Below are 23,941 nucleotides of genomic sequence, written 5' to 3'. Positions count from 1 at the left end.
ACGGTCGATCAGTGCGACTTAAGCAATGTGCAGTCATTGAATTCTTGAAAGCAGAAGGTGTCACCTCAACATCTTTAAACTTACTCGCCCAACGACGCACAGTACTCACATCAACAGAATCCCCATAAACAGCTTGCATTCTTTGATGAATCTCCTTTGAGGTGACATCTTCTGTTGTCAAGAATTCAATGACTTGTGGTCCAATACAACAGCCAGCAGAACGTCTGCTATGGACTCATCTTGTGGTGTTTCAAATGATAATAATAATAATAAGAAGAAGCTCTATCTGCATTAAATACCAAAACTCCCCTTAAAACTGCCAGGCCTTCTCTCCAGCACCTTCAGCCTCGTCTCACCTCTTCCCCGTTCTTGTCTGTGTTCCGGCCAGACCAGAAAAGATGGGCGCAGGTGCTGACCGCTCGGCATTGATCCGGCTTCTTCAGCAGCTTGGAGGCCGCCAGAGCACACTGAGTCCGCAGGGGCTCGTGGTTCTCCTCGCCAAAGCATTTCATGCGCTCAAACGTCCCAATTATCAAGGTGATTGCGGCCAGCTGTGCCTTTGAGTCACTGATTTCGTCTTCATACAGAGAGAATGCCTGATACAGAAAGGGAAGCGGAAATTGGAGGGGAAAGGAGAAGGAGGAAAACATGATCACCAGTCATTTAGATTGCTATATTTGTAATTTTTTCCCCTTCCCTTCAGCAGAATAAAAATAAATTGAGCTTCCTTTTGGGGGGGCAAAGAAGTGCACATTTCCCAACACATTCAAGAGAAGAACAGGCCAGGTGGGGCAATCCAACAGCTGCTAAGCTATTGGAGACCTTTGACATGCAAAGCAGGTCCCCAGCCAGCTGCCTTCCAAGTCCTCTCCCCCAAAACCATTTCTCTAACTTCCTCTTTGGCAGAAAGGTCTTTGCAAAGGAAAAATTGGAGTATTTTTCTTGGGGAGAGGGGGGGCCAGAACATTATGGGTGACACACATTCCAGGCCTGCAATTATATTATTATTATTATTATTATTATTATTATCTTTATTTATACCCTATTATCTTTATTTATACCCCGCAAAATCTCCCGAAGGACTCGATGCGGCTTACAAAGGCCAAGGCCGCCGACAACAACAACATACAATACACAATAAAACTCATAAGCAAATGCCTTCGGTTCTCATTCTTGCATCTCCAGGCAGAACTATTCTATCACATGGGATGATGGAAAAGAGATAGTTGCTAGAACTCTGGAGATATATTACAGGTCATCCCCAAACAGAATATGTTCTTAAGTTAAATTTGTTTATAAGTCAGAACAGATACATTTTAAAGTGTAATTCCAATCATATGTAAGTGTGCATGCTTTGGATAGTATAACGTTAATACTAGGCGTGGTTAGGTTCGGTCAGAATCTTCGTAATTCGGAATACATTCCGAAATGTTTGCTTTTTGAATCAATTTCCAAGTTTTTAAGGAAACCGGAAATTGCTTTGCCCTTCCGAAGATTTTTCTGCAATTTCATTACAAAGCACTAAATGAGTCGGAAATGAGTCAGCTTTTCCCCCGCTTCTGGTCCCTGGCCTCGTCTCAAGCCAGAGAAGCCGTTTTAAACCAGAGTGGATGAATTTCCTCCCTTTCCATTCCCTTCCCCTTCTGTCTCAAGCCTGGAAAGCTGTTTTAAACCAAAGTGGATGAATTCTCTCCCTTTGCTCCCCCCTCCCCCTGCTTTTGGAGTAAAACGAACTACTTTCAAAGCAAAGACCTCCCAATGAAACAGGAAATAACACTTTCAAACCATTAACGATAGGATTCAGAAGTCTCGGAAGTTTTGAAGTTTTGAACATTTTTTTTCTGTGAAAATCAGAATTGACTTTAGAATCGAACTGGCAGCAGCCCCTACATCCGAAACAAATTTTGAACCATTTTTTAAAATCAAACAAGCCCAGTTAATACACCTGTGGTGGTTGTTTTGCCGTCTGTGTCCCTGTTTATTTGTTTGTTTACTTATTTACTCAATTTATATCCCACCCTTCTTACCCCAAAAGGGGGACGCAGAGCGGCCTTACAAAAAGGCAACAATTTACATACAGTAAAAATAGACATATACATTAAAATCCAAAAATCAACAGCAACATTAAAACAATTATGAAAATCATGTTATCCAGAGTCAAATCCAAGGCCATTCCATTACTCATTTCATAATTCCACAGACTCATATTGCACTAACTTGCTAGCCAAAAGTTTGGTCCCATAACTAAGTTTTTCCTTTCTTCCTGAAGGTCAGGAAGAAAGGGGCTGCTCTGGTTTTGCTGGGGAGGGAGTTCCAAAGCTGAGGGGCCACCACTGAGAAGGCCCTGTTCTCTCGTCCCCACCATTCGATCCTGCGAAAAAAGCGGGACTGAGAGCAAGGTCTCCCTAGAAGATCTTAGACACATTACATTGCTGTCTCACCAGTTTTTTTTTTAATTTTTATATTCTATTCAAATTGGCCTGCCCAATGTGATCAATTTCTATGTTTAAAATGTGATTTTATATTGTTGGTGTGTTTAAAATGGGTTTGTATTTTATTTTATTTTATTTTGATGTTCTGTTGTATATTGTTTTACTGTATTGCTGGGCTTGGCCTCATGTAAGCCACCCGGAGTCCCCTTGGGGAGATGGTGGCGGAGTATAAATAAAGATGATGATGATGATGATTATTATTATTAATCACTGTGGTGGAACACAGATGGAAATGATTTCACCCCACTGTCTGTCCCTGTGAGAAATAGATTTTGAAAAATGTAACTTCTTGTGGAAACAAGGATTGGTGATAAAGCTTCAATGGAAACACCTTTTCCGCACAACAATAACTCTTCCAGGAATGGATTTTCTTTCTGAGGGGTAGATTTCTCTCACTGCCTGTTGTCTCACCTCCGTTCTTAACTTGGAGTCATTTGTAAGTTGGATGTTTGTAACTGGGGGATTGCTTATATTAATTTGAATAGACCGGTGTTTCCCAAACTTTAGCCTTCCAGCTCGCAGAATTCCCAATTACTAGCCAAGGTGGCTGAGACTTTGGGAAGCTGAAGTATAAAAGACCTTGAGGACCTGAGTGTGGCAATCATTGGAATAGAAAATGTACAGCTAGAGATAAGACCAATGGACTAAACTGGAAACAAAGTACACAACATTGATTTGGGGGTCACTACAAAGTCCCCTAACTGTCAAGGGGATTCTGATGGGATTCTGAGACCTGTGGTGCAAATAAAATAAAATAAAATTTAAAGCACTGTAATTCAGAAAAGCGTCCCAAGTTCAAATATGTATTTATTAATTATTTATTTACGACATTTATATGCTGCCCTTCTCACCCTTGAAGGGAACTCAGAGCGGCTTACAAGAAAAAAGTAAATACAATATATTATATTATTATCATAGCACAATATTAATATATTACATTGTACTATAACATTATCCTGTAATATTATTAGTTTTGGTCGTGTCAGGAGTGACTTGAGAAACTGCAAGTCGCTTCTGGTGTGAGAGAATTGGCCGTCTGCAAGGACGTTGCCCAGGGGACGCCCGGATGTTTTTATCATCCTTGTGGGAGGCTTCTCTCATGTCCCCGCATGAGGAGCTGGAGTTGACAGAGAGAGCTCATCCGCCTCTCCCCGGATTTGAACCTGCGCCCTGTCCTGCCGGCACAGGGGTTTAACCCACTGCGCCACCAGGGGCTCCATATTATTAGTAATATTACATTTAATATAAAATATATAATTATAATATCATATTATTAGTAGTAGTAGTATATTGTATTACATTATAATATATATTATCAATATATTATATTATATTATATTATATATTGTAATACATATAAGAATTGAAGTTGTTCTCCAAGGCAAAATCCACGGGAAATGCAACTTCTACCACTCCCAGAAGGGTTGTTGTAGGTTTTTTGGGCTATATGGCTATGTTCCAGAAGCATTCTCTCCTGACGTTTCGCCCACATCTATGGCAGGCATCCTCAGAGGTTGTGAGGTCTGTTGAATTCCCAGAAGGACTTCAATGGGCAGACTGTCTTGGAAAGTTGAAGAGGAAGCAACACAGTTACTTTACATGCCGACCTCACCTGGGACATGAACTCATAGGCCACCGTTTCGTGGTTTTCAAACCCGATTTCCCCGGCTGCCAAAGCTCCTTGGAGGAAAAGCCGCAGCGGAAGCTCTGCCAACTCCGCCTTGATCAGAGCACTGATTGTCTGGTGTGCAAACGTGAAGATCTTCTGGCATTTCTTTTCCCATTTGTCATCCTTTTTGAAGAACAGAAACAAAGACAATTCAGCATAGGACACTGGGTGCCAAACCACGACAGAAGGAGAGCCATATTTACACCTTATGCAACAGAACATACGTTCTGCCAACTGACTCAATGAGGGAAAGAAAACTGAATATATTAATATTTGTTAAATGTATAATCCCACTTTCCAAAATGGAAGGCACAAGTTCTCACTTCGTGATGCTGTTCCCCAGATGCTGCCACAGGAAATATTTCCCTATGTTTCTAAGGAAAATGGGACAAATGGGCGGCTTCATTAGCCTTTCCAGAAGAATGTGGAGGGCTGCTTCACTCTCACAAAATACCCTTTTTAACTGTCCCAAATTACCCTCTGGAGGAAACAGTAGGTTTTCTTGTCTCCTGTGCTATGCTTATAATATAATAATATAATATAATATAATATAATATAATATAATATAATATAATATAATATAAATACGTATAATATTTATAATATTATAATGCAATGCAACATAATACTAATAATATTATATTATAATTATATATTTATATTACATGTAATATTATTAATAATATTACAATATAATGGTATAGTACAATATAGTAATATTTAATACCGATATTGTACTATGCTAATAATATAATATATTGTGTGTGTGTCTATACATACATACATATGTGTGTGTATATGTGTGCATATACATATATATATATATATAGAGAGAGAGAGAGAGAGAGAGAGAAAGCCACTCTAAGTCCCCTTTGAAGTGAGAAGAGCGGCATATAAATGTTGTAAATAAATAAATAAATCAATAAATATATTGTCGAAGGCTTTCATGGCCGGAATCACTGGGTTGTCGTAGGTTTTTCCGGGCTATATGACCATGTTCTAGAGCAGGGGTCAGGAACCTTCGGCCCTCCAGGTGTGGTGGACTTCAACTCCCACAATTCCTTGGGCCAAGGTAAGCCTTTGGGGCGAATGCCGAGCCTCAAGGAATTGTGGGAGTTGAAGTCCACCACACCTGGAGGGCCGAAGGTTCCCCATGCCTGTTCTAGAGGCATTTTCTCCTGACGTTTCGCCTGCATCTACAGCAAGCATCCTCACTACCTCTGAGGATGCTTCCCATAGATGCAGGCGAAACATCAGGAGAAAATGCCTTTAGAATATGGCCATATAGCCCGAAAAAACCTAAAACAACCCAATAAATAAATATTTTTTTTTGCAATTTCTGGGGTCTTTTTAAACAACAGAAAGTGAGTGTTGTAGTCCAGCCTTTGATTGTGCCTGCATCTGATCTCTGTGGGGATTCTGGGCCTATTAGTCTGCCTGATGACAGTAGGGATTCTGGGTCTACAAGTCAGTAGGAGCACCAGCAAGAGATTTTAAGCCCTGAAAATGAGTGATCTCTGTCTGAAGACCACATTCCAGAAAGGCAGTTCACTGGGGAGGCAAGGTCAGAAACAGAACTGAGCTCAGAGGATGAAAATGAAAGTCCAGGTGGATAGACTAATTTATTATTATTTATTATTTATTTCCGGGCATTTCTATCCCGTCCTTCTCAACCCCCGAAGGGGGACTCAGGACTGCTTACATTCGGCAACAATTCGATGCCACAGATACAAACAAACAACAATATAGCAATAGTGTAAAACAATAAATAAATCATTAGGTTTAAAGCAGTTAAAACATTATGAGCAGTTAGATGGGTGATTTACGTTGCATCAACATAGAGCTTCTCAGGAGGGTTTACGAAGGTCAAGATGCCTATTAGCCAAGAAGTCCTTGTTAGTTTCCCAAGGGAGAAGGCATGAATTTCTGTCTATATTACCAAGACCAGCAGACTGTTGTACCAGTCAAGCCAAAGCTGGTTATTGAGCATAGAACTTCTGTCACGTCAAGGGATTTCTAGTTCCATATTCCATGTTTCCCTGAATCTCATGTTTTGGATTTATTCTGCTTTTGTATTCCCGGTTTTTGATGCTACTCGTGTACTTTGAATTCTGTGGATTATTCCTGATACTTAGACTTTGGTTTTTCATACTATTTTTCTGAATTGCTTTTCGTATATATTCTTCAATAGGCTGCTTTGCTATTTTACCTTGGACTGTGTGTGTTAAGTACAGGGGTGATTCTCAGCCTTGGAATACAACAGAGCGCAAGCTCAGACACGGTTAGTACTTGGATAGGAAACCACTATTTATTTATTTATGTATGACATTTATATGCTGCCCTTCTCACCCCGAAGGGGACTCAGAGCGGCTTACAAGATGTATATACATATATTATATTATTAGCATAGTACAATATCAGTATTATATATTACTATATTCTACGATACCATTATATTGTAATATTATTAGTAATATAACATGTAATATAAAACATAGAATTATTTATTTTGTATCAAAAGCATTGCATAAATTAGCATAAAACTGATATAAAACTATATTTTATATAGAATTATAATATATTATTATTCGTAGTATTATATTGCATTACATAATAATATTATAAATATTATATGTATATACAATATATTATTGTATATTGTAAAAAAAGGTAAAGATAGTCCCCTGACATTGAGTCCAGTCATGTCTGACTCTGGGGTGTGGTGCTCATCTCCATTTCTAAGCCGAAGAGCCAGCGTTGTCCATAGACACCTCCAAGGTCATGTGGCCGGCATGACTGCATGGAGCGCCGTTACCTTCCCGCCGGAGCGGTACCTATTGATCTACTCACATTTGCATGTTTTCGAACTGCTAGGTTGGCAGAAGCTAGGGCTGACAGCGGAAGCTCACGCCGCTCCCCGGAATTGAACCTGCGACCTTTCGATCAACAAGCTCAGCAGCTCAGTGCTTTAACCCACTGCGCCACCGGGGGCTCCTATTGTATATTGTACAATATACAATATACTAACAAACATCACATGCTGTAGGATATTTTTCAGAGGAAGTAACTTGCCTCCTCTACCTAAGAAAATCCTATGAAATCTATGGGGTCACTATAAGTTGAAAAAAAATTGAATTATTTCCTGTTCACCTTCTATTTCAAGGAATGACCTTTCCTCTGCATAATTTGGCCTGAAATTTCCCCCAAACTAGTGGAATTTTAAGATTGAAACCACCCATTTTTTTTTTACCTCCAGGGAAGCTTCAAATCTGGTGGAAATGCTCTCCAGGGATCATTGTGTGTCCATTCTGTCTCTTCTAAGCATCTGTGGCAGCACAATGTGCTTCACTCGTTCACTCACCTCTTTAGCATTTTCCTTATAGCGAAACGCAAGCTGGTATGCGGCAAAAACCAACGGCGGCAACGTAAAACGAATACGCTGGTTTCCGCCAGCACCGAAATGTTTCCGAGCAGTATTTAAAATCTAGCAAGAGAGAAAAACCACAGGATTTATTGTTTAGCTACTTTAGATCACACATAAATAAATATAAGGAAGTCATAAATGATATAACTTCTGGAGTTATTTCTGAAACCATTCTTGCACACTGAAGGCTATGGAGTTTATCACTGATATTTCCATTCTCAAGCAGATAAGAAAAAATGCATTGATCTTCTTAGATATGGTTATTGTGGTTTCCTTCATTCATAGATATGGTTTTCATGATTTCCTATGGGTGAGCAGATGGCAACTGGTATAAGGCGTATGTCCTGTTTCTCAAAAATTAGAATTGGCAGGGGAAAATTGGTACCCTTTTGGGAATCAGCCAGTCAAATATACCCAAAAACATTTGAGGCACCAAAATATACTGTATATACTCGAGTATAAGCCTAGTTTTTCAGTGCTTTTTTTAAGCTGAAAAAGTCTCCCTCGGCTTATACTTGAGTCAAGGTTTTTTATTATTTTACTCTATTATTATTATTATTATTATTATTATTATTATTATTATTACATTAATCATTTTACTCTATTATTATATTTATTATTTTATTCATTATTGTTATTATTACATTTATTATTATTATTTATTTTACTCTATTATTACTGTCATTGTTACATTTCCATTATTTTACCCTATTATAATTATTATATTTATTATTTTACTCTATTATTATTGGAAGGACATGTAAACATATTTCAACTGAAGAATAATGCTTTAATCAGAGGACAGTCTTATCTTAACTTAAAGTTTTATTCAAAAACATTTAACCTACCGATGCCTAAATTAATGCAATGTTATTGGTTTCTATTTTTACTTTGGAATTTACCAGTAGCTGCTGCATTTCCCACCCTCAGCTTATACTCGATTCAATCTGTTTTCCCAGTTATTTGTGGTAAAATTAGGTGACTCGGCTTACATTCGGGTCAGCTTATACTCAAGTATATACGGTACGTTGGTCAGTGTAACGGGACAGCAAAGCAGAACAATACAATCACCTAGATCAGTGTTTTTCAACCTGGGGGTCGGGACCCCTGGGGGGGATCACGAGGGGGTGTCAGAGGGGTCACCAAAGACCATCAGAAAGAGCATGACCAAAAGTATTTTCTGTTGGTCATGGTGGTTCTGTGTGCGAAGTTTGGCCCAATTCTATCATTGTTGAGGTTCAGTAAGCTCTTTGATTGTAGGTGAACTATAAATCCCAGCAATTACAACTCTCAAATGTCAAGGTCTATTTTCCACAAACTCCACCAGTGTTCACATTTGGGCATATTGAGTATTCATGCCAAGTTTGGTCCTGATCCATCATTGTTTTGAGTCCACAATGCTCTTTGGATATAGGTGAACTAGAACTCCAAAACTCAAGGTCAATGTCCACCAAACCCTTCCAGTGTTTTCTGTTGGTCATGGGAGTTCTGTGTGACAAGTCTGGGTCAATTCTATCATTGATGGAGTTCAGAATGCTCTTTGATTGTAGGCTAACTATACATTTCAGCAACTACAACTCCCAAATGACAGATTCAATCCCCCTCCCACCCCACCAGTATTCAAATGTGGACGTATTGGGTATTTGTGCCAAATTTGGTCCAGTGAATGAAAATCCATCCTACATATCAGATATCTACATGATGATTCGTAACAGTAGCAAAATTCCAGTTATGAAGTAGCAACGAAAACAATTTTATGGTTGGGGGTCAGCACATGGGGAGCTGTATTAAGGGGTCGCAGCAGGAGGAAGGTTGAGAAACACTGACCATGATGGACAGTTTACTTCAATATAAGACCTATATATTCTTAAAGCACACAACTACCAAGCCAAAACTTGTTCTAGGTTTGAGTGGCAACCTAGTGCCAGTGTTGGAAACCAATTGTAACATCTAGATATTCTTGGTCCATCAGCTTCATCGGTGCAACCCAACAGTATGATGGAATCTGTTGCCATTTAGAAGGCTATGAAAGTCTTCCAACATTAGAGTCAACCAAGTCCTAGCTGTGTTTCCAAAGATAGATGTTCAACAACAGGAAAACCAACTGATCCCTAATCCATCTAAAACACAGACATGCGCCTTTCACCTTAAGAACAGACAAGCATCCCGAGCTCTGAGGATGATCTGGGAAGGAATCCCACTGGAGCATTGCAGCACACCCAAATACCTGGGAGTCGCTCTGGACCGTGCTCTTACCTACAAAAAGCACTGCCTGAACATCAAGCAAAAAGTGGGCGCTAGAAACAACATCATACGAAAGCTGACTGGCACAACCTGGGGATCACAACCAGACACCGTGAAGACATCTGCCCTTGCGCTATGCTACTCTGTTGCTGAGTATGCAAGCCCAGTGTGGAACACATCCCACCACACTAAAACAGTAGATGCAGCTCTTAATGAGACATGCCGCATTATCACGGGGTGTCTGCACCCTACACCACTGGAGAAATTACACTGCTTAGCTGGTATTGCACCACCTGACATCCTCCAGGAAGTAGCAGCCAATAGCGAAAGGACCAAGGCAGAGACATCTCCAGCTCATCCCTTGTTTGGATATCAGCCAGCATGTCAATGACTTAAATCAAGACATAGTTTTCTTATATCTACAGAGACACTGGCTGGAACACTTCAGCAAGCGAGAGTCCAAAAGTGGCAGGCCCAAACCCAGCACCTCAATCCGTGGGTGATACCAGATGAGAGACTCCCCCCTGGGCACACAGAAGATTGGGCGCTGAACAGACTGCGCTCTGGCACCACAAGATGCAGAGCCAACTTTAAGAAATGGGGCTACAGGGTGGAATCCACGACATGCGAGTGTGGAGAAGAGCAAACCACTGACCACCTGCTGCAATGCAACCTGAGCCCTGCAACAATGGAGGACCTTCTTGCGGCAACACCAGAGGCACTCCAAGTGGCCAGATACTGGTCAAAGGACATTTAATCGAATACCAAGTTTGCAAAATCTGTGTTATTTTTAATCTGTTTGTTTGTTTTGTTCTGTTGGAAATGTAATACAATGGTATGGTTGCTGATGACACGATAAATAAAATAAAACAACAGTACAAAAAGCCGATGGATTTGCATGTTTGTGAAGTAAGCCAAATCTCCTATAAATTGCTACTGAACCTAGAATTATCACTTAGTCATTGCAGCTCATAAGAGCTGACAGACCTTCCTCTCCAAAACCGTAACGCAATCCTGTCTCAAAGATGTCTTGAGATTACAGCAGATTGCAATGTTATACAGCACTGAATTCAGGAAGCTCATTACGCAGGCACCAAAACAGCAGTGTTTCCATTTATCACTTTGCGAGCTGCCTGCATTTGTTTTTTCACATCATAACATTCACAGCATGACATACTATGATGTTGCAAAGACCAGAATGACAGTCGCTGCCTGAAGCCAGGCCCTTGGAGCAATTCAAATGCCTCCCAGCCACATTCCCTCGCCTTCTGCAAAATGCTGGGGATGGAAACATTACTTTTGAAGCTCTCAGAATCTCCAAAGAAAGGATGAGAGACCACTCAAAGACGCGAGAGAATAGAAACTCCCTCTCCATTTGCGCCCGACGCACACACTCCTAATCGTCAGAGCTATATGGTCCCTTTGGAGACGGAGGCTGCATTTAATCACTCATAGATGAACAATAGGTTATGGGAGACTGTAGTGCAATTACTGAAAGATAACTACATGATAATCACTGCCATATTACCTATATGATTATATTACTCATTATAGGTGCCAGGAGATTGTGGACTTGCTCTATTTTCATTTTAAAAATTCATATTCATTCGTTTTAAAGGACTCTCAATGCATCTTCTGTATAGAAAATGTGTTTCCCATCCAAAGAAAATTACATTTCCTTTCCTTTTATCTTACTAAGAATTATGGTAGTTACATCAGCTATCAAGCTTTAACTGCCTTCAGTTAAACGCACCCAAAAATTGGCTATTCACCGGGACTGATGAAAGGAGCCAGCTGAATCCTCATGTTTCTGAAGCGGCAACTGCCTCTGCTATTAACATAAGCCAGGTGGCATTCAATGTGCATTTCTTAGCATTTCATCCAACTCTGCAGACAGAGAGGATTCTGGGGCCTCTCTTTTCTGTCATTATTTAAAACCAGCATAAATTGTTCCTGCAAACATTAATGACTCAGTGGGGTACAAGATGGCTGAGTAAGTTATTGTGCTTTCCCACCCTTTCATTTCCCCTTTTCAGTAACTTAGAAAGCAGTGGAAAGCAACAATACACAGTGCTTCCCGAAGTCTACCTGCAGCTATAATAATAATAATAATAATTATTATTATTATTATTATTATTATTATTAATCATAGAATCATAGAATCAAAGAGTTGGAAGAGACCTCATGGGCAGTCCAACCCCATTCTGCCAAGAAGCAGGAATGTTGCATTCAAATCACCCCTGACAAATGGCCATCCAGCCTCTGCTTAAAAGCTTCCAAAGAAGGAGCCTCCACCACACTCTGGGGCAGAGAGTTCCACTGCTGAACGGCTCTCACAGTCAGGAAGTTCTTCCTAATGTTCAGATGGAATCTCCTCTCTTGTAGTTTGAAGCCATTGTTCCGCGTCCTAGTCTCCAAGGAAGCAGAAAACAAGCTTGCTCCCTCCTCCCTGTGGCTTCCTCTCACATATTTATACATGGCTATCATATCTCCTCTCAGCCTTCTCTTCTTCAGACTAAACATGCCCAGATCTTTAAGCCGCTCCTCATAGGGCTTGTTCTCCAGACCCTTGATCATTTTAGTCGCCCTCCTCTGGACACATTCCAGCTTGTCAATATCTCTCTTGAATTGTGGTGCCCAGAATTGGACACAATATTCCAGATGTGGTCTAACCAAAGCAGAATAGAGGGGTAGCATTACTTCCTTAGATCTAGACACTATGCTCCTATTGATGCAGGCCAAAATCCCATTGGCTTTTTTTGCTGCCACATCACATTCCTGGCTCATGTTTAACTTGTTGTCCACGAGGACTCCAAGATCTTTTTCACACGTACTGCTCTCGAGCCAGGCATCACCAATTCTGTATCTTTGCATTTCATTTTTTCTGCCAAAGTGGAGTATCTTACAAAGTGGAGTATCTATTAGAAACACAACAAGATGAGTCCACAGAAGACACCACTCTGCTGGCTGTTGTATTGGATCACACAGTCTAGGACTGTGTGATGTATCGGCAAATATTATTATTATTTTATTTTATTTTTATTATATATATTTATTTTAATACATACACAACATTTATAGTTCCCACCAACATGAGGATTGTTTTCTTTTACATATTAATCCTTTTTGAGGTGAACCTTATAGATTAACATTCTATATAACATTTGTCTCCTATTTCTTTCTTTCTTTCTTTTTCTTAAATATTTTTTTTAAATTAATTATTTGACACAATCTCATATATAATCAGAAAATATACGTTCAGAAATACTGGAACATGTCTAGATCTGTATGTAGACAGCAACTTGTACAAAGTAGGTATAACATATTATACCATTCACTCGAGTTTAAGACACTTTCAAAGGAAAATCCATGCAAACTATTCCTAACTAGAACTGTGTCTATCTAGCTAACATCAATAGTGTCATCAGCTACTCCCACCCCCGTATCATATGCAAAAAATAAATGCCAATGTATTTTTTTGGGGGGGGGGGGGGATTCCTTACAAGGCAAGAAATGTATCTTCATGATCAAGATGGTTTCAGAGTATGTCCAAATACATCTTGATATTACATCAATAAAAAAGAAAACAAGAATGGGAGAAGGCAACAAAGTACTCTCTTATGACAAGAGCTTTCTGACTATTTTACATACACAGGCATGGACAACTGCAAAGACCCAATTTGCGTAAATTGAAAGATGTCCAAAACCATAATCAAATGTTTCATTAGCATTATGCCAACATATACAACTTTTCCAGGAATCACTTTTTTCTATTGTATAGCATTCCAGCTTGTCCACATAGTATTACATATTTCTTTTTATTTCTTTTTTTATTCTTTCCCTTCTCTTTTCTTTTTTTCCCTTTTTCTCCCTTCCTTTTCTTTTCTTTTCTTGAGAACCATACATAAACATCCACATAATATTCACATCTCAGGAGTTATATTATTATTATTATTATTATTATTATTATTGACACAAAAACACAGTATGTCACAGCAAACAAGATCTATATGCTGGATGATGATGATGATGATGATGATGATGATGATGATGATGATGATTATTATTATTATTGGGTTATTGTAGGTTTTTCAGGCTATATGGCCATGTTCTAGAGGCATTCTCTCCTGATGTTCCACCTGCATCTATGGCAACCATCCTCAGAGGTTGTGAGACCTCACAACCTCTGAGGATGCTTGCCATAGATGCAGGAGAAACGTCAGGAGAGAATGCTTCTAGAACATGGCCATATAGCCTGAAAAACAAACAACAACCCAGTGATTCCAGCCATGAAAGCCTTCGACAATACATTATTATTATTATTATTATCATTTTTCAGGATCCCCCAGGCAGCAACCAGCCAGGCTTTGAAACACAACAAGGTGAGTCCACAGCAAACAAGATCGCTCTGCTTGCTGTTGTATTGGATCACACATCGGACAGGATTGAAGGGAAACAACTGGGAAAGCTGACATGATATGAGGATTTAAAGAACGAACTGCAAAGACTCAGGCACAAGCCAGTCAAGGGGGTCCCAGTGGTGACTGGCACACTGGGTGCAGTGCCTAAAGACCTTGGCCTGCACTTAAACACAATTGGCGCTGACAAGATTACCATCTGCCAGCTGCAAAAGGCCAGCCTACTGGGATCTGCACAACACTTTTATTGTCGCAGCATTGCTACAAACAGTGCTGTTTCCAAGGAACTAAATTATTATTATTATTATTATTATTATTATTATTATTATTAAAGAGCCATCTAAATGTAATTTAACAGCCACATTTCAGAAATCAGGCTTGTCGGATGTCTTAGGTTTCCAGAACGTCTCCTATATAGGTATCTGAAACTCCCTGGCCAAGTTCCATACTGGGAGCCAGTGGGGTGAAAAGGTCCAAAAGCATACTTACAGGAAGTGCTCAGGATATTTGAAAAGAAGCAGAATGATAGCCAGACATGCAATGGTATGTACAGGTATGTTAAAAAACCACTGCACTGTCTAGCAAAACTATTGTGTAAGGAGACATACCACCTCCTTATGCCACTCTGCAAAAACGTAAATTTGCAGACAATTATTACTACATCTGCACAAAGCCTCAAGAGATTTCTGGTCCCAACAGCATATCTCAGTTTTATGTTGAGAATGAAATGCTGGTATTTTCAGATATTGGGTTGCTGTGAATTTTCCAGGCTGTATGGCCATGTTCCAGAAGCATTCTCTCCTGACGTTTTGCCCACATCTATGGCAGGCATCCTCAGAGGTTGAGGGTTCTGTTGGAAACTAGGCAAGTGGGGTTTATATATCTGTGGAATGTCCAGGGTGGGAGAAAGAACTTTTGTCTGCTTGAGGTAAGTGAGAATGTGGCAATTGGCCACCTTGATTAGTATTTAATGGCCTTGCAGCTTCAAAGCCAGGCTGGTTGCTTCCTGGGGATCCTTTATTGGGAGGTGTTAGCTACCCTGATTTGATTATTGTCTGGAATTCCCCTGTTTCTTAAGTGTTGCTCTTTATTTACTGTGTCCTGATTTTAAAAAATTTTAGTAGTAGCGGACAGATTTATTTTTATCGGTTTTACTTTATTTTATCAAATGTTATTTATACTAAATGTTTTAATTGTTCTTTGTTTTGTTGGCCTCGAATTGCGCCACTTGTAAACCGCCCTGAGTCGCATTCGGGCTGAGAAAGGCGGTATATAAAGATGGTTAATAAATAAATAATAAATAAATTTTGTTCATTTTCATGGTTTCCTCCTTTCTATTGAAATTGTCCACATGCTTGTGGATTTCAATGGCTTTTCTGTGCAGATTTTCAGATATTGTTGCAATGCAGCTTCTAGCAGCCCAAGCCATGAAAGCCAAGAGTGAGATGCACTAGAAGTTACATTTTTTTAAACATCTGGAAAGAACCAGAAACTTATCTCAAAGAGAGAATGGGGGAGATCAAAACAACACTCCCTGCAATTTGTCCTCCCAAGCTCTGATACCGATCTCACGCTGGGCCACACAGGATTAGCAGAGTTTAACAAGATGACGAAAGTGAAGACAGAAGTGGATAACCAGGGCTGATAATATGCTTTGTAGATACTGAATTCTGTTTGTTTTTTTCCAGTTTGATTGCAGGCACGCAAGATAAACGTCTCTCAGTCCAGAAATTGCTCTTTAGCTTTAGTAGTTCCCCACAAGTTATTTTTGTATATTAAAAAAAAAGACCATGCCTTTATTTGTTCCCACAATGAAAAAATACATTGGTTTTCAAGACAGTTGCATGATACTACAAACTAGCAGGACTTACTTACTTACTCATTGTCTGAGTAGGATTGTCTTCCAAGATTGGTATCCTGGCGGTGGGTCCATAGGTGGCTGTGGAGCCCTATTCTTGACCTGCATGTTCTCCCGCAGTGAGGGCATCGGTTTCCAGGTGGAAGGTGGTCTCGGTCGGGCTTGACGCACCTTCCTCTTGGCACGTTTCTCCCTTTCTCCCTCCATTCATGCCTCTTCAAATTCTACAGCACTGCTGTTCACAGCTGACCTCCAGCTGGAGCGCTCAAGGGCCAGGGCCTCCCAGTTCTCAGTGTCTATGCCAGAGTTTTTAAGGTTGGTTTTGAGCCCATCTTTAAACCTCTTTTCCTGCCCACCAACATGCTGTTTTCCATTCTTAAGTTCAGAGTAGAGCAACTGCTTTGGGAGACGGTGGTCGGGCATCCGGACAACGTGGCCAGCCCAGCGGAGTTGATGGCGGAGGACCATCGCTTCAGTGCTGGTGATCTTTGCTTCTTCCAGCACGCTGACGTTTGTCCACTTGTCTTCCCAAAATATTTGCAGGATTTTCCAGAGGCAACGCTGATGGAATCATTCTAGGAATTGCATGTGACGTCTGTAGATAGTCCACGTCCCGCAGGAATACTGCAGGGTTGGGAAGACAATAGCTTTATAAACAAGCACCTTGGTATCCCTACGGATGTCCCGGTCCTCAAACACTATCTGCTTCATTCGGAAAAACGCTGCACTCACAGAGCTCAGGCGGTGTTGTATTTCAGTGTCAATGTTGACTTTGGTGGAGAGGTGGCTGCCAAGGTAGCGGAAATGGTCAATGTTTCCTAATGTTACACCATTAAGCTGTATCTCTGGCTGGTGACTGCTGGAACAGCACTTTGGTTTTCTCGATGTTCAGTGACAGGCCAAGTTTTGTGTATGCTTCTGCGAAGGTGTTTAGAGTGGCTTGTAGGTCTTCTTTTGAATGCGCACAGACGACATTGTCATCAGCATACTGGAGTTCTATAACATATGTTGTTGTAACCTTGGTTTTGGCTTTAAGTCGGCTGAGGTTGAATAGCTTGCCATCTGTCCGATAGACGATTTCCACTCCGGTGGGAAGTTTCCCATCAACAAGGTGAAGTATCATAGCGATGAAGATGGAGAATAGAGTTGGGGCAATAACACATCCCTATTTGACCCGATTCCACCTTAAATGGGTCACTTTGGGAGCCACTGCTATCCAAGACTGTTGCCATCATGTCATCATGGAGGAGCCGCAGGATGTTCACAAATCTGTTAGGATACCCGATTTTTTGGAGGATGGTCCAGAGAGTGCTGCGATTAACTGTGTCGAATGCCTTTGCAAGGTCAATGAATGCCATGTACTATAAATGGACTATACATTGTGGAAAGGCAATGACCCAGTTCTATATCAGAAAAAGCCATTGAGATTGCGACTAGGTTTCTACAGCAACAGCCAAATATCACTAGTGTTGGCTGTGACAGATTGTGAGTGGTTCAGCTAGCTACCCCTGATGGCACAGTGGGTTAAACCGTTGAGGTGCCGAATTTGCTGACTGAAAGGTCGGCGGTTTGAATCCGGGGAGCAGGGTGAGCTCCAGCTGTTAGCCCCAGCTTCTGCCAAACTAGCAGTTTGAAAGCATGCAAATGTGAGTAGATCACTAGGTACCGCTTGTGCGGGAAGGTAATGGGGCTCCATGCAGTCATGCTGGCCACATGAACTTGGAGGTGCCTATGGACAATGCCAGCTCTTCGGATTAGAAATGGAGATGAGCACCACCCCCACGAGTCGGATACAACTAGACTTAATGTCAAGGGAAAACATTTACTTTTACCTGAGCCTTCACCAAACTACAAATCCCAGGATTGTACAGCATTGTGCTGTGGCAATTAAATTAGAAATAACATCCCTAAAATAGGAGCTCCAAGAACTCCTGAAGCTGTTTACTCTATCGCTTTGGCTCAGCACTAAGATTATTTATTTATTTATTTATAGTATTTATATTCTGCCCTTCTCACCACGCAGGGCACTCAGGGCGGATTACAATGTACATATATATGGCAAACAACGAATGCCATAGACCAGGGGTCCTCAAACTAAGGCCCAGGGGCCGGATACAGCCCTCCAAGGTCATCTACCCGGCCCTCGCTCAGGGTCAACCTAAGTCTGAAACTACTCAAAAGCACATAACAATAATAACAATCCTATCTCATCATCAGGCCCACAGTTCCCATTGAAATACTAATAAGTTTATATTTGTTAATATTGTTCCTCATTTTAATTATTATATTATTTTAAAGTGTTTTTTATACTACAAATAAGATATGTGCAGCGTGCATAGGAGTTCATGTTTTTTTCAAATTATAATCCAGCCCTCCAACAGTTTGAGGGACTGTGACCTGGCCCTCTGTTTAAAAAGTTTGTGGACCCCTGTCATAGACACACAACATATATAGACAGACACACAAAGGCTATTTAACTTTCATGAGGGTATTCTGGCCACCAGGGAAGCTGTCGCTTCACCAGCCATTAGTGACAATGATGGAGTACTTCCTCATTCTTTTTGCATGTTGCTGGAGATTTTCATGGCGTCATAAATTAGTTAAATTAGCCTCCCCGCATAAGCGGTACCTAAATTTCCTACTTGACAGATGCAACTGTCTTTCAGGCTGCAAAGGTCGACAACGAGCTACACAATGGTCGGAAGCTCACTCCGACCTGGGCTGGCTTTGAACTTATGACCTTTTAGTCAGTAGTGATCTTAATGCAGCTGACTCCCAGCCATCTGCGCCAGAGTTACCATATTACGTGAATCTAATACGAACCCTAATTTTGAAAAAGTCATTTAACCTAAAATGGTGAGCATCGGATTAAAGTAAATACAGTATATTTTGGATACAAACACTTTTGACTCTTAGAAAAGTCGTACCAGGTACTGCTGATTGGGATCATCTGACCGAAGGAGGTGAATAAACCTGCCCACAAGGCCCTGCTCATCAGCAAAATCTTCAGGGTCAGGGTCTTCAGCCGGCTGGTCAGGCTGGTCCTGGATCAGCGTCGAGACGAGGTTCATTATAGCATCCACCTGAAAAAGAAAACACAACAATGTATCTCGTTAAACAGAGCTGAGAAGGATAACAACAATGAAAAAATCAACTTAGTTCTGAGAAATACAAGTAAAATGCCATTCATTCCACTAATATTCAATCAAAGCAGAAAATCCTTAGTGCACTGAGATATAAAATCCTCTGCTAGTCCCCTACATTAGATAGCTTAAGAAGTACTCCTTGAGGGGAGCTCGGAGAATCTGATTCTGCCTAAAAATCTAAGATTTCCATTGTTCATGTTGCAAATATCAAAAGAATTAGAATCATAGAGTTGGAAGATATCAGAAATTACCATATTACATGAATCTAATACAAACCCTAATTCTGAAAAGGTCATTTAACAAAAAAAAGGTGAGTGTTAGATTCAAGTAAATACAGTATATTTTGGATACAAACACTTATGACTCTTAGAAAAGTCGTGTAACATGCACAGATATCTATAACAACAAATACAGAAACTGCAGATTGCAAATCACAATTTCTATATTACAGGAAATTCTTCATTAAATATAATGTGGGAACATTAACATGATCAAATAGTAACTGTTTATAAATGAAAGCACATAATTAGAATTGAATTCAAGCATCATAGATAATAACACCTGAAGAAGATATTACGAAACAAGGGAAACAACCCGGGAGACCTTGTTGTGTTACTGTTTCTGACGTCATATATAGACGAAGAACCTTCTACAATATAGAAATTGTTATTTTGGAAGCTGATATTTCATTATATTGCATTTAACAATATTTGAGTTACTATTTCTGACGTCATGTACTTATGAAGAATCTCCTGGTATATAGTAATTGTTATTTTGGAAGCTTGTTTCATTGTGTTGACAAAATATTAATAAACAATCCTTCATTTATGAACAGTTACTAAGGAAAAGAAGCACCCGAAAACCAAAGAGGAGATGGAAGTCACAAGCAACAACTTTTTTTATCTTTTACTAGCTGTACCCGCCACGGGTTGCTGTGGCCAACCTTCCCTCCCTTTTTCTTTCCTTCCTTCCCTCCCTCTTTCCTTCCTTCCCTTTTTTTCTTTCCCTTTTTCTTTCTACCTGTTTCTTTTCTTGCTTCCTTTGCTCTTTTGTCCCATCCTTCCTTGTCTCTTTCCTTCCTTCCCTTTTTTTCTTTCCCTTTTTCTTTCTACCTGTTTCTTTTCTTGCTTCCTTTGCTCTTTTGTCCCATCCTTCCTTGTCTCTTTCCTTCCTTCCTTCTCTCTTTCTTTCGTTCCTTCTCTTCCTTCCCTCTTTCACTTTTTATTTCCTTCTCTCCTTCTTTACCTTTCTTTCTTTCCTTCTCTCCTTCCCTATTTCTCCTTTCTCTCCCTCGTCTCCTTCCTTTCTCCTCCCTTTCTGTGTGTTTTGTGTGTGCATATATGTGTGTATATATTTGTGTATATGTGTATATAGGTGTGTTTCTGTACATATGTGGTTTTGCGCATGTGTTGTAACCTAATTTTTTGGGGTTTTTGGCTTTTTAAGTCCCTTCTGTTGTGTTTTTCAGTGTTTTTATGAGTGATGGTCACTCGTTCACCTGATAGGTGTATTGTGTCCAAATTTCATGTCAATTCGTCCAGTGGTTTTTGAGTTATGTTAATCCCATAAACGAACGTTACATTTTTATTTATATAGATATATCTTTATTCTTTTTTCTTTATTTTTGTTTTTAATTTTTTTTAATTTTAATTTTCTCTTTCTTTTTTCTTCCTCACTTTTCTTCTATATGATTGTTCCCCCACTTTTCATATACACTGGAAATATTTTTTTTTCTTTCTCTCATTTTTTTGTTCCCAACTCCCCTTAATCCTTTAATAAAAATTCATTATATATATAAAAAAAGAAGTGTGAGTCAAGCGCTGAAAGAGTTAGTAGGCCGAAGCCGGTTAGAGTCAGTGGGTCAGGGCTAGTGTCATCCTGAGGAGAGTGAGTAGGCCGAAGCTTAAGCGGTCAAGGGGGGAAAGGAAGGGGACTGAGGCCAGGAATTGTGGGAGTCCAAAAGTCCAAAACATCTGGAGGGCCCAAGTGTCCCTATAGTATGCTCAGCCTCTGGATTATGGGAGTGCTGCCATACCTGGTCTTGGGAGACAATTTCCGTGTTGTAATCCAGCACATTGCTAAGCACATAGCAACTCATGCTCTTCCTGGATTCATAGTCAAAGTATTCAAACAGCGGGTGGAAGTGTTTCAGTTTCAAAACGGTCAGGGCGTTGTTGTACGTGTCGACCGGGATCTTCAGGAGCCTCGTGAGTTCCTTGGAAACAGCACTGCTTGTAGCAATGCTGGGACAATAAAAGCGGAATGTAAATATTATAGTTCTCGGGCCCATTTGTTTAAAAGTCATCATCTCAGGAAGCAAAAAACAAATATCAAAGCAACGCAATCGTGATGCAGTGCAGCTGGCAGGCTTGAAATCCCAGTTGGACACTCTTGTTAAGACCATTTTGTTAAACAAATATCGAATACCTATTTAAAGCCAGCCTCAGTCTAAAAATCAGCCAGTTGCAGCAGGCTTTGTTTCCCCACCATTCGCCCTGATTAACAGAAGATAGTAATAATAATAATAATAATAATAATAATAATAATTTATTTTTATCTACAGTACTTATATTCCGCCCTTCTCACCCCGCAGGGGACTCAGGGCAGATTACAATGTACATATACATGGCAAACATTCAATGCCATAGACACACAACATATATAGACAGACATTCAGAGGCTATTTAACAATCCAGCTTTTTCATGAGGGTATTCTGGCCACCAGGGGAGCTGTTGCTTCACCGACCATTTGTGACACTGATGAAGTACTTCCTCATTCTTCGCAGGCTTGCTGGAGATGTTTATGGCCTCGTAAATTAATTAAATTAGCCGCCCCACATAAGTGGTACCTAAATTTCCTACTTGACAGATGCAACTGTCTTTCGGGCTGCAAAGGTCGACAACAAGCTACACAAATTGGTCGGAAGCTCACTCCAACCTGGGCTGGCTTCGAACTCATGACCCTTTGGTCAGTAGTGATCTTAATGCAGCTAACTCCCAGCCAACTGCACCACTTTATATATATCCCGCCACCATCTCTCCAAGGGGACTCAGGGTGGCCTACATGAGGCCAAGCCCAGCAGTGCAACAATGCAAATGTACACATGAGAATACAAAAATAAAAATATAATAAATATAATATATAATAAAATAAATAAATATAATACAATAAAAATATATAATAAAATAAATTAAAATACAAGAGACATTATAATTAAGCACATCAGACAATATAAAATCACAATATTTGAACACAGTGAATTAATCAGAGTGGGCAGGGATGGTTGCAAGGATTAAAAGTTTAAAAACACTGGGTGAGAGAGCAATATAATGTATCTGGACAGAGGGTCCGAGGGATGAAGCTGGGTTTAATTGCACTAACAAGTAAAATAAAGTGCTTCCAAGGGCATTTATGCAGGGATTGGTCAGGTCAGAGGATTATTGTTCATTTACTTACTGTTCCAAGTTAAGCTTGTTGAATATCTCCACTGTTGTCTCTAATACTTTGTCTACATAGTCGACCCGATCTGGGTAACACTTCATAGCCAGGTTAATGAGAGAGACTTGTAACGATACCACATCCTCCGAAGGCATGTCTTGCCGAGACTGAAGTGCAGACAATATAGAAAAACATGCAGTTGTATTATTACATTCGTATTATATTTACACTTTATTTTGACCTAACAAGACAATTTGAGGCTGCATATATGAAGGAGTAAGTGTGCTATCGTAACTTATGGGAGCCCTATCCAGGCATGGCACACGGAAGATGAGCATCCCATTATTAAACAGTTATTTCCGTAATCCTCCTTGTTTTCTGGAAAGGAACCTCCTGTGTGTGTAGAGGATTCCTATGCAGACAACAACAGTGATTTTCCTGCAATTCTGGGTTGCATGGAGAATCTCAACAGAGAATGAAGGCTCACCTCTTCAGACTGTATATTCCCAATATACACTTTCATAATATCCAAACAGGGCTGGAGTGTGTGACATACAACACACATGAATAAAAGCTGTTTTTATTTACTGAATTTACGTTTTTAATACTATTCACTAGGCTTGGTTCATCCAAAAATATGATTCAAAACCCATTTTGGATGTCGGGGTGGTTTGATTCTAAAGTCAATTCCAATTTTCATAGAAAAAGAATTTCAAAACTTTTTGAAACTTCAGAGACTTCCGAATCCTTTCGTTAATGGTTTGAAAGTGTTATTTCCTGTTTCATTGGGTGGTCTTTACTTTGAAAGTAGTTGTTTTACTCCAGAAGCAGGGAAAAGCAAGTGGAGGAAACTCCTTCCTTCTCTGGTTTAAAGCTGGCTTCTCTGGCTTGAGCCAAGGCCAGGAAATTCCTTCCTTCTCTGGTTTAAAGCTGGCTTCTCTGGCTTGAGCCAAGGCCAGGAAATTCCTTCCTTCTCTGGTTTAAAGCTGGATTCTCTTGCTTTAAAGCTGGCTTCTCTGGCTTGAGCCAAGGCCAGGAAATTCCTTCCTTCTCTGGTTTAAAACTGGCTTCTCTGGCTTGAGCCGAGGCCAGGGACCAGAAGCGGGGAAAAGCAAGTGGAGGAAATTCCTTCCTTCTCTGGTTTAAAACTGGATTCTCTTGCTTTAAAACTGGCTTCTCTGGCTTGAGCCAAGGCCAGGAAATTCCTTCCTTCTCTGGTTTAAAACTGGCTTCTCTGGCTTGAGCCGAGGC

General features: G+C 40.2%; 1 protein-coding gene across 2 annotated transcripts in view; it reads right to left on the bottom strand.

Moving 5' to 3' along the window:
• Positions 1 to 23,941, bottom strand: part of VPS35 (VPS35 retromer complex component) — a 54,820-nt gene that overhangs the window by 5,355 nt on the left and 25,524 nt on the right. For both annotated transcript variants that reach the window (XR_010910274.1, XM_060787908.2), the window contains exons 10-15: positions 22,709 to 22,857; positions 21,287 to 21,494; positions 19,033 to 19,188; positions 7,523 to 7,645; positions 4,105 to 4,284; positions 357 to 596 (exon numbers count right to left, since the gene is read on the bottom strand). Coding sequence is in view for 1 of the 2 variants with exons in the window: in XM_060787908.2 (XP_060643891.2) it covers positions 357 to 596; positions 4,105 to 4,284; positions 7,523 to 7,645; positions 19,033 to 19,188; positions 21,287 to 21,494; positions 22,709 to 22,857 (1,056 nt within the window). In the remaining variant the exon portion in view is untranslated. The remainder of the gene's footprint in view (positions 1 to 356; positions 597 to 4,104; positions 4,285 to 7,522; positions 7,646 to 19,032; positions 19,189 to 21,286; positions 21,495 to 22,708; positions 22,858 to 23,941) is intronic.

This window comes from Anolis sagrei, chromosome 8 (assembly GCF_037176765.1).
Source record: "Anolis sagrei isolate rAnoSag1 chromosome 8, rAnoSag1.mat, whole genome shotgun sequence".
NCBI lineage: Eukaryota > Metazoa > Chordata > Lepidosauria > Squamata > Dactyloidae > Anolis > Anolis sagrei.
Note: the sequence above shows the minus strand (reverse complement) of the source record. Positions and strands in the feature narration are given on the sequence as shown.